The sequence below is a fragment of the Aspergillus nidulans genome, chromosome III (genome assembly GCF_000011425.1).
Source record: "Aspergillus nidulans FGSC A4 chromosome III".
Taxonomy (NCBI): Eukaryota; Fungi; Ascomycota; class Eurotiomycetes; order Eurotiales; family Aspergillaceae; genus Aspergillus; species Aspergillus nidulans.
The window spans coordinates 1,443,033-1,459,979 of NC_066259.1; the positions used below are offsets into that span (position 1 = coordinate 1,443,033).

Here is a 16,947-nt window from a genome sequence, read left to right on the forward strand (position 1 = left end):
AGATAATCCAAAGCCAGCTGACGATAACGATGTAACAGATTGTTCTGGCTATAAGAGCAGCTGTACAGTGGATCCAGCTAAACAGTTTCACAGGCAGCCTAGGAAAGGTCATTCCTGTTCCCAGTATTTTATAATACTGTAGCCGAGCGAAGTCGCAGTTGTGGGACGAATACGGTCAGCATCAGACAGTACTCAGGAACCTCGCGCATTCGATTTTCAACGACCACCCCAGGGACAATTCAAGTCGCATCTCTGCAATATGAAACGGTGGTGGGTGTTCGCCAGGTTTGATGACTGTCCACTTCTCCCAACTGACGAAGGAGTATATTGCGAATGTGGAATGGCGGAAGAAGGGTGTGGAAGGCGTAGGACGCGATGGTCAGAAAGTGCCTTACAGTCCTATGTACGACGCAAAGACAAGGATAAGTTGGTACTGTCCAACATTGATTCAATTCGTTCCCAGCTCCACAACCGTACTGTACATCTGGTGCAAGGTATATTCAACGAGTACGTCAGAATCAGAAGAGATTCTTCATTTGCCTTCTTATAACTTGAACTTATCCTGACTTTCATTCTGAGCTGCGGATAAGCGCAAGCCCCTATACTTTACCAGTCCACTAAAATTTATTTTACCAGCACAGGAACCATATAATCACACAAGTATTACAATCGTATTCTTTCCGGCTGTCGTCACAGGACAAAAGATTAAGCATGTCAGGAAATAGCCTGGAAGTCCCGCCGTCCAAACGAGGAAAAGTAGAGCTTCCATGTCTTCTGGATATTTGACTACCGGTTTATAGTGGCTACCTATATTTTTATTTCATGACAATATGTTGCTTGGACTATGGTCGTACAGTTGCGGTGTCAGACCCGCTGGCTACCCAGAAGTCCGAAGGACAGAGTCTTCGGCTTATGCCGCGCTGATTACGTACAATAAACAGGCAGGTCAAACGAGTGTATACCAACTCAGGAGTCTCGGTTGCGACAGGAGGGAGACTAGAGAGGAAGGAAGAAGCAAAGATAGTCTCTAGGGGAGCCGGATCCAAGCTGACCCGGCGTGTTACACATGGAACGACCAAAAAGTAATACGTAGCATGTCCTCGTTTCGATCGAGGGACTTCCAGGTTATGAGCCTGGCACGCTTCCGCTGCGTCAACATGCTGTTTGATGTTTTAGAATAGTAAGGGGCTGTGGGTGATATTGAGTCACTCAAATGACCCTCAGTGGGCTTCGATATACGCATGTTGGGTCAGCGGGTATCTTTGCCGCGGTTAGGGCTTGCGACTGTTACGCGTAGTGTCACGTGACATTTCAAACTAGTCTCTGTTAGGACGCCGGCGGAAGAATGATGTTCCTCAGCTCGATGCCAAGGCCCAGCGAGCTTACCTCCCAACTAAACCCGCTTCACGATCATCTCGCCGTTCGGAAGCTGTTGGCTAGGGGCGGACAGCTGCGGTTTCGACATCAAGGATAGACGGAGACCTCTTAGCCTGGATCAATATCTGCAGTCCCCCGGGCTTTTCTCTCTTTTACTCCCGACGTCCACTTCATACCGATGATAGTCGGTCTGGACTCGGTGCATGCGCTGACTTCTGATAAGGTGAGCGCCCCACTGTCGAAAAACGGCTCTCCAGAGCCCCTGCACAGGGTAACCTCACTAACAGCGATTGCGACTGTAAGTGACGGCCGACGTTCCTACGATAGACGCACACGATGAGCATCGCTGTACAATGAGGGACCCGACAGTAGATATGGAGCAACGTAATACATCACCGCACCAGGCTTCCAGTCTTCAGGCTGAGGCCCCGAGGAGGACCCAGAAGTCCGTCCGAGTTGCCTTTGGCCCTGACTTGGAAACGCATATCCCACCTCGCCAAAGATCCCCTGCACCGATTTCAAATCACCATCGCTCATTTACCACTGTCGAACACCACAAGCCTCCACCGGCTAGGCCGACGAGCTCTTCTGGCGAGAACACAACGCCTACCGAGGGCAATTCGCGGTTTACTTCAGACCAAGATTCCAGTAGTAGTGCACGGCCAACGGCGGCTCTGAAGAGGGCCAAGAGTGACTATGGACCCCGCGGAGGTTTCGATAAGCCCGTGGTCGTCGATAACGAGGATGAGGAGGACTTTGCGATGAGGCATGGGTGGCAGGAGGAATACACGTCGAGCGAGTACCTCAAGGTGCTTCATTCGGTAAGCGGATTCAAATGCTGGAGGTTTTTGATACCGGTCTGACATGCTGCGTCTAGAACTTCTACATGTACTTTACGGAGAAACGTCACGAGACAAATGGATTTCCGAGAGACCCTGTTGGAAGCTGGCCATCCCAGGACTGGCGGATGAAGGACCGCCTCAAGACTGTTTCTGCTGCGTTGGCGATTTGTCTGAACATCGGTGTTGATCCTCCGGATGTCGTCAAGACAAATCCAACCGCTAAACTCGAATGCTGGGTCGACCCGACATCCACCACCGGCGGCGGCAACAACAAGCTGATGGAGCAAATTGGAAAAAAACTGCAAGAGCAATACGAGACACTTAGTCTTAGGACGCGGTACAAGCAATACCTCGACCCTTCTGTTGACGAAACCAAGAAGTTTTGTGTATCGCTCCGCCGAAACGCCAAAGACGAAAGAGTTCTCTTCCACTACAATGGTCACGGTGTCCCGTTGCCCACTCAGTCCGGAGAGATATGGGTTTTCAACAAAAATTACACACAGTACATCCCTGTGTCCTTGTACGACCTACAACAATGGCTTGCGGGGCCCAGTCTTTTTGTGTTCGATGTTTCTCATGCAGGGAACATAGTCCAAAACTTCCACACCTTTGTTGAGAAACACGAGAAAGAAAACCTCGAGCAGAAAAGGCTTGATCCGAATGCTATCGTTCAGAACTATGGAGACTGCATCATCCTTGCGGCGTGCCAAAAGAATGAATCCCTTCCGACGAATCCAGATCTCCCGGCGGATTTGTTTACATGCTGCCTGACCACACCGATCGAGATTGCGTTGCGCTATTTCATTCTCCAAAACCCACTTCAATCCAATATCCGAATCGACGACTTTCGGGTTCCCGGTCGCTTACAGGACCGCAGAAGTCCTCTCGGAGAGTTGAACTGGATCTTCACGGCCATCACCGACACGATTGCGTGGAAAACTCTACCACGAGCCCTCTTCAAGAAACTTTTCCGGCAAGACCTTATGGTGGCGGCATTGTTCAGGAACTTTCTGCTGAGCGAGCGCATCATGCGCACATACAAATGCCAACCAATCTCATCACCAGAACTCCCAGAGACCCATAATCACCCCCTCTGGAAAAGCTGGGACCTGGCGGTTGAAATGGTTCTTGCTCAGCTGCCTGCCCTTATCGATCATGAGGAAGGTCGCAGACAATACGAGTATCAACATTCCACATTCTTCGCGGAACAACTTACTGCGTTTGAGATGTACTTATCATCTGGCCCAACCGAGAAGAGCCCACCAGATCAGTTACCCATCGTTCTGCAGGTCCTTTTGAGTCAGGCGCACAGGTTGAGAGCCCTGATCCTGCTTAGCAAGTTCCTCGACTTAGGACCATGGGCTGTCCACTTGGCTTTGAGCATTGGTATATTCCCCTATGTTGTGAAGCTTCTGCAGTCGGCGGCTCAGGAGTTGAAACCGGTCATGGTATTCATTTGGGCAAGAATCATGGCTGTCGACCACACAGTCCAGAATGACCTTTTGAAGGACAACGGCATCCACTACTTCATCTCCATCCTTAACCCATCCTCACCTATTCCCGTGGGTAACGCTAGCGAACACCGAGCCATGTGTGCCTTCATTGTTTCAATATTCTGCAAGAATTATACACAAGGACAGAACGTATGCCTATCATCCGACCTCTTCGAATCCTGTTTGATACATCTGATGGATGTTGAAAACCCCCTGCTGCGACAGTGGTCGTGCCTCTGTATCAGTATGCTGTGGTCAGACTTTCCGGAGGCCAAGTGGATGGGAATTCGGTGTTCTGCGCCGATGAGACTTTGCGAACTAAACTTCGACCCCGTCCCAGAAGTCAGGGCCGCAATGCTTCATGCCCTGATGACCTTCCTCGGTATCCCCGATCTGACCGATCAGGTGGCACAGATTGAGGAATCTTTAGCCCTTGCCGTCCTACCGATGGCTTCCGATGGTAGCGTGATTGTCAGGAAAGAGCTCCTTGTGTTCTTTTCAACTTTCGTGAAGCGCTATCAGAACAAATTCCTTGTTGCTGCTTACGAGGAACTTCAGGATGAAAAGCTGAACCTTCTCGGTAAACTAGGCTTAGATAGCTCTCCGCCTGCAGAGACGGGTACTGCAGGCAAGCCTCAGCCACTGTCCAAGAACACAACATTTGGCACAATCTGGAAGCAACTTCTGATTCTCTCCGTTGATCCCCATCCTGACATTGCGCAGGATGCGGGGATAATTGTGGATTACATGCATCAGTTGTTACTCGAATCTCCTATGGCCGCGCTAACTGGACGACTTCGCAAGGAAATATTGGACCTCTCAAATCAAGTTGACCAACAGTCCCAGGTTCGTGAAAAGCCGAATCTGAAGAAGGCTGCGCCGCCGCCGCCTCCTCCCACCGCGCCCCCGAAGCAAGAAGGGTACCTCTCATTGAGCCTTAGGCGGACTGCTAGTGTAGCAGCATCGCTAAAAAATCTCGCATTTGGCGGCCCTTCGCAGGGAGAATCATCCCAAGGATCGGAGGCATCAACATCACCCCAAAGTCGTGCACCTGCCACCCCACGAGGGCGAGCTCCTCCGGAATGGACTCGGCCACCCGAGGTCAACGACCAACTTGCTCCTGCAACAACATACCAACAAGCACCAGTTCCCACTTCGCGTGGGTTTGAACGCAGAGATTCATCAGTTGCCCCAAGCATTCCACTAGTGAGTAGATTTTTAGATTGGTCCACAGAGGTAAGTTGAGAACTCCACCGGATTTGACGAAAAATCCAATAAACGTTTTCTAACCCATGCGCAGTACTTCCGCGAACCGCAAATGAAACCCAATGAACCCGACGAGCCCGGTAGCGCGGATTACAATGAACGTCTCTGGAGGCGCAGCCGCAACGAGAAAATCATTTCGGAGACCCAGCCCCTGAAAGGAAAAGCAGGCAGCAGCCGCTGGGATAACTCGATAGCGCTGTTATCGAACGCCACTCAGCCCCTAAAGATGTGCTTTCATCAGTTCGAGGACCACATTGCCGTGGCCGATGATAGAGATACGATTGCGTACGTACTTTGAAGGCGCAATGGCGCGGTGCATGCTGACATAAGAGTAGGATCTGGGATTGGCAGAATCACAAACGCCTCAACCGTTTCTCCAACGGGAACCCATTGGGATCCAAGATCAACGAAGTTCGTTACATAAACGAGGATGACCAAGCTCTTCTGATGACAGGGTCGTCGGATGGCGTGCTCAAAGTGTTCCGCAACTATGAATCAGCCAAAGACGTCGAAATCGTGACCGCTTTCAGAGCATTACCGGAACTAATCCCTAGTAACCGGAACGCCGGCCTTGTTCTCGACTGGCAGCAGGGTCAAGGTAAAGCTCTGGTCGCCGGTGATGTCAAAGTCATCCGGGTGTGGAATGCGGCAACAGAAGTCTGCACGACTGTAAGTCCCACTTGCCAAACTACTTCGCTTTTTAACTTACCGAACTAGGATATTCCCGCCCGCTCCGGCTCCTGCATCACGTCTCTAACTTCTGACCAAGTTGCGGGCAACATCTTCGTGGCCGGCTTTGGCGACGGCGCAGTCCGCGTTTTCGACCAGCGCCTCAAACCCACAGCGTCAATGGTCAAAGTATGGCGCGAACATAAACAGTGGATCACCAACGTCCATATGCAGCGCGGGGGCCTCAGGGAACTCATCTCCGGCAGTCGAAACGGCGAAATCAGACTTTGGGATCTGCGCATGGATAATCCCATCTCAACGATTTACGGCACAAGAGATACCCTGCGCACACTGAGCGTCCACGAACACGCGCCTGTTTTCATGGTGTATGTCCTGCCTCTCCTCCCTTTACCATTCCGCTTCGTCTTTGTGTGTAGTGTCATAAACTAATAGCAAGCACAGCGGCACAAACCGCCATGAAGTAAAGACTTACAACGTTGACGGAACCCACCTTTCTACCTTCGAGCCTTACTCAAGCTTCCTCCACCATAACCGCTCCTCGCCCATCTCCAGTACAGCCTTTCACCCGCACCGCACCCTCTTCGCCTGCGCCGCGCTCAACGATAATCATATCAATCTGGTCAGCTGCTAGGATTTTCAACGCCTACCTATTTTAACTGCCGTTTCTTCTTTCATGTCTTTTGTCTCTTTCTCGTCCTCTTCCTCGTCTTGCTTGACAGCACGGACATTGGCGCTTGGGTCTTGGTCTGGGTCTGGTTTGGGCACGCAGGTACTGCCTCTATTATTCTCTGCTTTACCTTGTACTTTCTGATAGCATGGCCGTCAGTTCGTATGTTTATTTTAATGACGCATCGGTTTTCGGCGTTCGGCAGGATGGATCTTCGATCTCGATTTTCACATTTCAGATACTTGTCTTTTTCAGCACTAGCATCTTAGTATTGTTGCGCTCTCCGCGATTCTTATTCTATATGTGCCTGTTGACTGCTTGTCTGATTGTATATTGATGGAGCCATGGTTATAGGACCTACTTTACTTAGAGTGGATAATAGGGTCGCGGTAACTGCCGTCTTCATCTACTTTAGAAATGGAAGATTAGATGGATTGAACCTGACTGAAACTAAAGAATAGGTATGTAAGTATTGTGCACTAAACTCGCGATAAGGTCCTGCACTCGTAAAGCAAAGCAACGGACTCGAGTATCTCTGATTTCGTAAGGCCATGGAGAGAGGTATATTAACGCGACCCTTACATAACCGATGCAAAGTTGTGCATAAACTTGATCGGACGGCTGAACGCCGTAATCAATATGCTAGAAGAGGCGCAAGTGAATTTAGAGCTGCGAAACGTCATGCTAAGTGAATTCGCCATCATGGATTATCTGCTCCATGAGTCTCTCCCAAGGGTCTTCAAAGTAACTGCGCTGTCCGCTGACTGGCAGATCGCAGAAGCGCGACGCGACAGAGGCAAAATCTGCAAAATATCCCCTCTGGTCATCGCCGGAGTTGTAAGCGTGAAGATTAGCGATGACGTCGCCCAGGGCCGAGATAGTTTGCTTGGTAAGGATGCGATCCTGTCTCAAATAAGTTTGCCCTCCTACACACTCAGTCGTATCAACAAAGTTTTCAACAGTGTTAGCGATATGTTGGCGTAGCTGCTCTTCTCCACGAACGTCTTGGTGAAACCAGTAACCTGCATCACGAAGCCTTGCTGTTGTGGACGCTGAAATTTTGTCCCCAGGCGGTATATCTGGATTAAGAAGACCTGGAGTTGGCTTTATTATCTTGGGTGAGGCGGCCGAGGTGTTCGGAGTCCCTAGCACTGATTCGATATTTGACTGGTCGTATTCTAATGGCAAAGTGTCCGCTGTAATGATGGTCTTTTGACATCTATGTGGCTCTTTCCTCAAATCAAGAGCCCTAATAATTGTGTCTCTTGGCTCGGCTCTTGTATCGTTGCTTGTCAAATACGATCGCAATTCTGGAGACTCAGCTTTAAGCAGTTGGGGCACTCCAAGCACACGAGCAGGTGGAGACTCTGTACTTTCACGAATCTGAGTTGACGCTGGGCCAGGATCTGTTTGGGAGTTAACATTCATATTGTCCAAGATGGCGTAAATCTCCTCTTTTAGGGTCCGCTGGGAGGTGCTGGTACCACTTGATAGTCTTGACCCAAAGACAGGTGCTTCCTGTGATTTGTGGACTTTCCGCGTCGCGATCGAGTGAGTAGCCGCCTCTGAATTAGACAAACGTGAACGACCATGGGTTGCGAAGTTCGGTGCCGAGCGAATGGTTATGTTACCTATGGTCTTTTCATACGCCAAATCATGAGGATTTCCGTACTGGAAGCTAGTGGTAACCTCTGGTAGATCGGTCCGATTGCCGCGGCGGTTCAAACGGTAGGATTCGTAAGGTGACCTATCGTGTGGACGATCAAAACTCTCTCGATATATCTGCAAGGAGGCTGGCAAATGCTCCCTCTGCGGAACTTTCTGCGAATAAAGGTAGGGCTGTGGCGTTTCTAACGGGGACGGTCTGGCGGCTGATATCGCGTCGGCAGGCCCAGACCCATGCTCTGAGCTGTCCCATTCTGATTTCCTTAGGAAAGGACTCTCGGACAAATAGCTGGTCTCCCCCGGGTGAAAACGGTTGTTGTGGGTAGCATAGTTTAGAGGGTTTTTTTGAGAGTGGTAATCTTTTGGACTCGGATGCCATGTCTGCTCTTGAGTGGCCTCAGAGTGACTTTCATCACGCTGCCATGGATATCCTTGTGAAACGAGCCTTGAAGAGGGCAGTGTCAATTTCTCAGATTCCTCGTCCGAACCGTATTCTGTGGTGCTTGAGTAGCCTGGAAGAGAGAGTCGAGGGAAATGCTCGTGTTTATCAACATCATCATGGGCTGAAACGCCCCGAGAGACGCCTGTCAGGTCGTCAGCGCTTGCCGAATGAAGAGCCTTTGCCTTCCTCGTTGCTCGGTTTCTCGAAGAGCTCTTTCTGCACAATTGGATAAGGGAAACAGGCTGCGAGGATGCCAGCTCCTGGTCATCAGAAAGTTCGTAGTCAACGGTCCTTCGGGCGAAGGTTGGGACTGTCTGGGCATAGCTCTCAGAGCGAATAATGTATCTCTGGGCCGCCATTAAGGAGCTTCGGCAAATAGTCACGTCGAAACGGGCATCGAACGACCGCGATAGGTTTGCAGAAATATGACTTAGCTGGAATTGTCCGGAAAGAGTGGATGAGTGAAGAACTGTGTAGGGAATTGTATTGAGGAAGGAGAGCAGGAGAGCGAGGGGCCCAGGAACAGGTTGTGTTGACCAAGAGAAAGGTTGATTTCACCCAGGCGAGGAACTTCTACCTCAGGTTGCCCTCTTTCGATTTCGTTCATCTACAAACGAGATTATCAACACTCGTGTCTCTAGCAGGTATGCTCGCATCGGCTGGATGGAGGTGAGTTCCTGCCTATTGGGAATTACGGGAAAACAGTTCTTTGTTGGTTAACTCTTTCCTATTGTGCAGGTTACCTTGCTCCTGCATTTCAAATGCTCATAATCACAATAGAGACAAACACAATACATCATCTCACCAACTGCTCCGCTGCTCACGATCTATAGGCATGGAGCCCCTTTGGCCCCTATAATCATGTCCGTAGGACCAGCCGTTCCGATATCCTGATCCTCTATTATGGCTACTGACAGCATCGTCACTGAACCCTAGTCCTGCCGGAGTTTCCGCGTAATAACAGTGTGCTCCAGCACTTGAGAATCCGTAGCCCTTCGCGTGGTTACTAGGGCCATAACTGCCGGAACCGTAGGTACCAGGCCGGGGATTGCTCTCATAGCTCCCAAATCTCAGTCCATAATCATCAATGCGAGGGGGAACATAGTAGGCTTTATCGCCAAAGTCGTCGGTAATATAAGTATCATGCTCGTCTGTATAGTTCTTAGAGTTCGGGCCGCGAACTGATAATTAATTCTCATGCTTCAGAGATCAATATTCGTAGATACACTTACTGGCGCCGCCTGAGCTCAGCTTACAGCTCGCCATGACGTCCTTCATCTTCTGCAACAATTTTGACATGGTGCAACAACAGACGGTGATGGCTATAGGGTTTCTTGTACCACTGCTATGGATTTGCCTGCATCCACGATCACAATATATTATGAACTGAGCAGAGATAAATCGGACCTAGCCGCGAAGAATTCGGCTGTTGAAGCGTTCTCTGTACATATACGGAGTCGTTCGAGGTATCTGTTGTTATGCTTTCCGCCATGGTCCGCAAAGAGTGTTATTCGACGTCACGACCATGGTTCGACTTTCAAGAGATTCTGGAGTTTCATCCCGGTAGATTTCTGGACAGTTCAATGGACCCACAGCTCGAACATATCATTTCAACTTCCTGGTGAGTGAAAAACAATTTCCACAAGTGGGTGTGGTCGGATTGTTGACCAGCGGCTGTCCTAGGGGATTTGTGGTCGATACCAGCGGGGAGGTTCCTTATGCTTTCGCAAGCCGCGGTTCGTGCAGGCTTGATCTGCAAGGACAATCCCCTACGACACAACATCAGGCACCGAGTGTCGATGTCGATCGCGTCTCAGGTGCAAGCTGGTCGTGGAGCGGAGGTGACGGCGCTATGATCAGCGCTCGATCCCGCCCGCACTGCCTGGAAGCGAAAGATGTCACGTCACTGATCTTCTCCATCCAGGGATGAGGAAGATCAGGGGTGTTGAAACAGGTTGATATAGGGCCATAAAGTCGTAAAGATCGTTGAAGTACGTCGCTTATCCTCTGAGACCAAGTTGACTGGAAGCACGGGTCCGCTGAAGCTTGTTGCCCGGTGGTGTGATTCTAATGCCTGAGGCATTAATCTCGTGACTCCTCGGCTCCCGTTGATTGCACTGCAGCTAGGTGAAGGCATCCAAGTTCCAACCACATCCCAAGTCTAATCGATCTTCGTTGATCCTCGTTCATGCTTTCTTTGTACCTTTCAGTCTCTCGTCCCCTCTTGGATGCTTTTCTGCCATTTTGACTCGAACCTTTACTTGATTCTTCCGCTTCTGTCCGACCTTGGCCTCTCCCGTTGCTGCCTTACCTCCCCTCAATGAGTCCGCTCCTATGACGGACACACGACCCTCGGACTGTTCTTGACTGACAGTGTCGCAACGAGCTTGATCTCAAGCCGTCTCCTGGTCCATAAAAATACTATTTCTCTCCCACAGCATCAAATCGAAATCATGCGACCTCCACGTCTAGTCTTCCTCGCGTTTTGTCTCATCTTCTTCCCTATCTTTCTCACCTTCTACTCCGTCCTCACCTCTTCTCCCCGTGTTTCAACGCCTAACTCGCTTGCCGGACAAGCGACAGGATTACATTCGCTTTTCTCTTTTAATCTACCTTCGTCACTCTTTCCTCCAACTGCCATCATCAGCCTGACCGATGAAAACTCGACATTCTTCCTAGCCAGACCTGCAGCGTTTGGCCCCCTACTTCCGGAGAAAGGGCTGAGTGGTCGGCTATGGGTTGGCAGTGGGTTTGGGGAGAGGTCGACCGCCTCTGGAAGAGAACTAGGCTGTTCGGATATTCCTGGCTGGAGGGATGGTGATTCTGATATTCCCACCGACGGCCGCGCTGGAAAACCTGGGTCTGACGACATGGACGTAGGTATTACGCCGGGTAAAACCCATGCGGACTTCCTGCAGGGCTCTACATCTCGCGACGGACATTCCGTATCACTAACGCCTAACGACGGCACGGACGACCATCTTCACCATCCTCTTCCCGAGTCCGTCGTGGTCGATACCGCCGAGAAGAACCGTGACTCGTCTCCGTCGCTCAAGAGTGCACATGCTGACATACAATCATTGCAAGAGACTGCCGAAATAAGTGGTCAGGTCGTCCTGCTGAGCAGGGGCGGCTGTGGTTTCCTGGAGAAAGTCAAGTGGGCCCAACGGCGCGGGGCTCTTGCGTTGATTGTGGGAGATGATACTCGAGGTGGAAGCCTTGTTACGATGTATGCGCGAGGCGATACCTCAAACGTCACGATTCCCGCATTGTTCACGTCATACACTACAGCCCACCTGCTGTCGTCTCTTGTCCCCCCGCATGACCGGGATGAATCCGTTTCGATCGACAGCGCAAAAACCGTTAGCGACTCCCAGATTGAGTCTACTCCAGCAGTCTCTGCTCTAACAACGCCTTCATCTATCCAGCAAACTATGAGTGACGAGATTGCACCGTCTCCAAGGCCTGGATTTTTCCATGAGTTGCTATCCATATTCGGCTTGGGCGGCAGTGAACAAGTCGCAACGCTAGAAGACAACAGGCGACCACCCAGCAGTGGTAATATCAACTGGGTTCCAGTGGGACTCTGGGACGACCAGGCAATATCCGGAAACGAGGCTGAAGCTGGCGACAAGAGCCACAAAAATTCACAATCCGGAACAAGCAGCGACGGGGATGGTTTTGTCATTGGCGTACAAGACTGGCGGGATCCGGATCTTGTTGCAACAAAAAGCAGTGCCTTACCAGCTGCTACGGCCACCTCTGTGTCGGAAGGATCAAAGCGCGATGACAAGGGTGCGACTTCGACGCTTAAAGGCGGTAGCATAACTCCTGGCAGTGGAGAATACCACGCTGTGGAGAAATCAAGTGCTTCTGAAGACAAGTCTCGGAAAACTGAGCGTCGGTCTTCTGCGCTTGGTGGCGCCGGTACAAAGTCGAGGGGCTGGTTTTCTCGACATTTCCTCGGCGTTAGAGCCGAGGGTTCTGAGCCAAGCATCCGAAGTGATGAGAAGAAGCAGCGAGTCTCTCGTGATACCCGGAGAAAGGATGTGAAATCAAAGGAGCATGAAGGTCTGTGGGTCACCCTTACGCCGACGAGCATGTCTACCAGCCCATTCTTCGATACGCTCCTTGTTTTGGTCGTGAGCCCGCTTCTCACACTGTCTGTTGTCTATATCCTTTTGCTACTCCGGTCACGCATAAGGCGACGACGCTGGCGAGCACCCAAGTCGCTAGTCGAGCGCCTTCCGGTGAGGACATACCAGACAATTCCCACCTCATCTTCCTCATCTAGCTCCGTGAGATCCTCCAGCCCTGGGCCTGTTTCCCAAACATCTCCCCTTCTGGGGTCAAGGAGTTCTACAGACCATACTCGATCCCGGCCTCGATTCCAGAAAGCCGAACCCGACCAATTCGGGTCGAGGAGGGAAAAGTCTGGCGCATCTACGACATGGCGTCGAAAGTACACTGGGCGACAAATTGAGTGTGTTGTTTGCCTTGAAGAATATATTGATGGACAGAGCCGCGTGATGAGCCTACCATGTGGCCACGAGTTTCACGTGGAGTGCATGTAAGTACCTGCAGGTCGGTTTCAGAATCTCACTAACAGACGCAGTACCCCGTGGCTAACGACTCGCCGCCGGACCTGTCCTATATGCAAGGGTGACGTTGTACGGTCTATGTCGCAGAGCCACCATGCTGAAACACGATCTGAACACGACGCTGAATCACACCGTGGTGGAACCACTGCGCCCGTTCCAATCAACCCTATGGGCGAGGAAGGACTAGCGGACCTGGAAAGACGCGTTTCCTCCGACACCGGTATTGAACGGCACTCTTTGACTCCACCGAGCTGGCGAAACTTTGCAGCTCTCAGTCTGTCTGCCCTCAGCGGGGATACAATCTGGCACCAAGGCAGGACTGACAACGACAACTAATCTCGTCTCTTAATCAAACTAGAAATTTCTATCTCTACATCTCGGGCCTGGATGGTGTCTAGCGTTTCTTTGTCTTGAGCGATTTCATTAGCGATCTGCGGATTGGTTTGGTTGGCGTTGGAGCAGCTCAGACGATTGTTTAGCTGCATTCGAGCTGCACTCGAGCTGCGCCCAAGTACTCTTGTTTCTTGAATTCATCTATTGTTATGACGTGTACATTATTGAGTTCCTGCAAAGTGTAGAGTTCATAGTTGCTGTCAACCAGTAATGACGTCAGTGTAGCATAACCGCACCTAGCTCTGAGCTTCATTGATCACCACTCCCGTATCTCCCACTATCTTCATTCATTATTATCACCACAATTACAGGCAATCACCAACACCACCTTTGCTAAATGTCCGACCGCGCAAAAGAAGCCCTCCGCGCCGAATCCGCGAACCTGCGCGCAACCGCCCAAGATGTCGTCCTTTCGGGCACATACCTCTACCCCTTCAGAGTACCTAGTTCCCTCTTCCATCCCTATATCCCCACCCCCTTTCACCATTACTGGTACAGTTCCACTAACGACCAAATCAACCAGGGAATCCTCCACTTGACAACACATCCACCCCTCTACAAGCCTCTCACAAAACGCTTATCGCAGACCCTCGTCGCCGGAGTTTCCATAACAAGCGCCCTCTTCTTCTTCACATACGTCCCGCAAACCGCCATTCTCTCGTTCACAGCCGGACCCTTCTTCGCACCCATTGCGGCTGCCCTCCTAGTGCTCAGCGAAGCCTCCGCAGTAACGCACTTTGTTGCGCGAGGGTGGATTCTTCGTGATGCACTGGTAGATGTTTTCGACGCGGTGTTGTTGGAGAAAGGGTGTGAGAGGCTCGTCGGGAGTGGTCGACAACTTAAAAGTGCAAGTGGCGTGGTGAATAGGTTGGGGAAGATGGTGAAGAAGCCATTTGGACCCGGTTCGGATAGGAATGGGGGGTTTATAAAGGGGATGATCAGGAGTCTAGTCATGCTCCCGCTAAATTTCATCCCTGTTGTTGGGACGGCGTTGTATATTTATGTTGCAGGGAAGAAGGCGGGACCGGCGATGCATGAGCGCTATTTTCAGTTGAAGGGGTTGAGTAGGGAGCAGATGGAGACGTGGGTGAAGAGCAGGAGGGGGGCGTATACTGGGTATGTTGTGATTGCCATTGATTCTCTTCACTATTTTGAGGATATGAGTGCTCACGAGTACTAATGCGCAGACTTGGAATGGCCTCAGTGGTTCTGGAGATGGTGCCCTTTGCGTCGATGGTGTTTGAGTTCAGTAATGCTGTTGGGGCCGCACTGTGGGCGGCGGATCTGGAGAAGACAGAGAAGTGATAATTGCGTCTGTATTGAGGAGGTTTGAGGAAGCTATAGGATATTTGGACATGAGATACGAATTTAGGATGATAGTATTATATCCAGTTGATGATCAGTATACTTGAGCACGAGGTTATATAGCTCAACGACTTATATATATGTACAATCATTCTGACACCCTGCCTCATATCTCAGAGGCTGTAGGAAGACATCCCAAACTGCACCCAAGCCTTCTGAATGGCAATGGCCTTAACTTCTCCCCCGACGCCCTCGGCCCTTTCAGCCCGTTCTCATAAGTACTGCAATCCCACCACTCGATCCACTCTGTGCGCGCGATGACAAAGCCGCGATGGCAGATTGAGCAGGAGCGGCCGCCGGCGCTGCGTACGTCACGCGCGTGCAGAAAAAGCCGGAGTGCAAGGTCCGGGAAATGCGCTAGTTCATCGTCGGGGAGTGTGTCGAGGTAAGCGGATTTACTGAAAGAGAGGAGAGCAACTTCGCGGAGGGAGGGGACGCGGGATAGAGGCTGGGACTGTGACATTGTGGGAGAGGTAGTCGTTGGCAAGGCTTGGATGGGGAAGCCATCCATGTTAAAGCACTGAACTGGGCCGGTTGCAACGTGGATTGGTGCCCATGCTTCTTCTGGGGCTGGTCCTTCGTACCTGACGGCGTTGAGACTCCCAGGTCCAGGTTTGTGCTCCACTCCGTTTTCGCTTTCCCGGGTTTGATGCCATTGGGCGATTTTCGTTGCTGGATCATCAATTTCATTAAGAGGGTTTGGTCGGACGGTGAGATGCTTCAGGTCGCCCTTCTTGATCAGCCAGAGGAGCTCCCAGGGGAGGACTGATAAGCGGTTTACGGCGACATTCAGCTCCTGAAGCTTAGTTAGTCTGCGGATTGCGGGTGGGATCTCGGCGAGCTTGTTATTGCGCAGGCTGAGCACGCGCAGGTTGCCGAGCTCGAATAGCTCGCCGGGGAGGGTATTCAAGCTGTTGCCGGAAAGGAAGAGACGGAGGAACGGTTGTAGTGAAGTGTACACCTCTTCGCTGATGGGAGCTTCTTTTATGGATGGGAGCTTGGTGAGGTGCTGGAGAGGTCGGAGCAGGCCAGATGGAATAACGCGTAGATTGCCATTGCTGTTTTGTTAGAATCATTGCAACAGCAACTCAATTTAAGGATGCCACCATACCTTATATCAACGCTATCCAGCCCACTCTCCAAGCAATCATTCACCACTGCCCGCGCCATCTGATGCTCTCTCGACTCCTCCACCTTCTTCGCGAATCCAGGGCGTGCTGGTATCCTATTCAACCCCGCCGTCGTCGACATCGCCACGCCCATATCCATGCCCATACCCATCCCTTCATCCTGGTCCTGCTCCCGCTCCCGCTCCTGGTCCCTGTTCAGATTCTGGTTCTGACCCAACAGCTCCTCACCCCAACACGGCGGCGCATCCTCTGACGCCAAAATCGATGCCCTGGAATCATCGCTCCCCATCCAAACTCCACTATCCACAAGCCTCTTATCCTTGAATTCTGCGCGTTTCCGCTTTACCTCTTTGTCCTTAACCATCTCCCCCCACCACGTGCCACGGTATCTCCGCTTGCGCGAGCCATTCCCACTCCCGCTCCCTGAAAGCGACCCGTGGTAATTTTCGAGACCGGACGCGGGAACATCATCGCTAGAGAACAGGGCAGGGTCGCTGGATGGCTGGCTGGAGGCGTCGTCGAAGCGGGAGAGGCGGCGGTAGGTTTTGTTTACGCGTGCGCGTGCCTGGGTTCCGGATTGAGAACCAGACTGCGATTGCTTGGCTACGGGTGAGCGGTGACGGATGCGTGGAGGTGGGGGCAACGGCGGTTCGCTGTCCATTATAGCTATGGTGAGAGTTTTTTCTTGAAACGTCTGTCGTTGCGTGTGGAAAGGTAGGTATGTAGGAGTTAGAAGGAGAGGATAATGGTATGGCTGTGTCGGACTCGGGAATTTGGACAAAGCGATAACGCGATTGATAAGGAATGCCGCACACCACCACTATCTCCCTTTACATCGAGCGCGCAAGCTATGGAGATCTAATGCTTCAACAAGTTTTGAGAATGTCGTTACTATTCTCTTGCAGCCTGAAAATTTTAAACTGTCCTTGAGTTGTTTACGACACACCAGACGCGTCCTTGTAATGTGCATGTTTCTGCATTGGGCGCAGACCCTCGCATACCTTTAATTTCATGGA

General features: G+C 51.3%; 5 protein-coding genes across 5 annotated transcripts, besides 1 other annotated feature; 3 read left to right on the plus strand and 2 right to left on the minus strand.

The window, feature by feature from the left end:
- Positions 1 to 16,947: part of a sequence feature (contig 1.79 190..209053(-1)) that runs on past both edges of the window.
- ANIA_04639 (ubiquitin-binding TORC1 subunit KOG1) lies at positions 1,731 to 6,874 on the plus strand (the record flags this gene model as incomplete). The annotated part of the gene is made up of 9 exons (XM_657151.1): positions 1,731 to 2,198; positions 2,255 to 4,918; positions 5,013 to 5,263; positions 5,314 to 5,647; positions 5,696 to 6,033; positions 6,110 to 6,287; positions 6,483 to 6,497; positions 6,797 to 6,800; positions 6,831 to 6,874. The coding sequence occupies 9 exons, from the start codon at positions 1,731 to 1,733 to the stop codon at positions 6,872 to 6,874; spliced, it is 4,296 nt and encodes a 1,431-aa protein (XP_662243.1).
- Positions 7,020 to 9,551, minus strand: ANIA_04638 (uncharacterized protein; the record flags this gene model as incomplete). The annotated part of the gene is made up of 2 exons (XM_050611679.1): positions 9,164 to 9,551; positions 7,020 to 8,911 (listed from the first exon to the last, which is right to left on the minus strand). Exons 1-2 carry the CDS (start codon positions 9,240 to 9,242, stop codon positions 7,020 to 7,022), a joined length of 1,971 nt encoding a protein of 656 aa, XP_050467680.1. The 5' UTR covers positions 9,243 to 9,551.
- ANIA_04637 (PA and RING finger domain protein) lies at positions 10,896 to 13,697 on the plus strand (the record flags this gene model as incomplete). The annotated part of the gene is made up of 2 exons (XM_657149.2): positions 10,896 to 13,012; positions 13,058 to 13,697. The coding sequence occupies 2 exons, from the start codon at positions 10,896 to 10,898 to the stop codon at positions 13,377 to 13,379; spliced, it is 2,439 nt and encodes an 812-aa protein (XP_662241.1). The 3' UTR covers positions 13,380 to 13,697.
- On the plus strand, positions 13,747 to 14,741 carry ANIA_04636 (EI24 domain-containing protein; the record flags this gene model as incomplete). Its single annotated transcript, XM_050611680.1, has 3 exons — positions 13,747 to 13,875; positions 13,960 to 14,552; positions 14,624 to 14,741. Exons 1-3 carry the CDS (start codon positions 13,774 to 13,776, stop codon positions 14,739 to 14,741), a joined length of 813 nt encoding a protein of 270 aa, XP_050467681.1. The 5' UTR covers positions 13,747 to 13,773.
- Positions 14,908 to 16,592, minus strand: ANIA_10572 (leucine-rich repeat domain-containing protein; the record flags this gene model as incomplete). The annotated part of the gene is made up of 2 exons (XM_657147.2): positions 14,908 to 15,859; positions 15,913 to 16,592. 2 exons carry the CDS (start codon positions 16,590 to 16,592, stop codon positions 14,908 to 14,910), a joined length of 1,632 nt encoding a protein of 543 aa, XP_662239.2.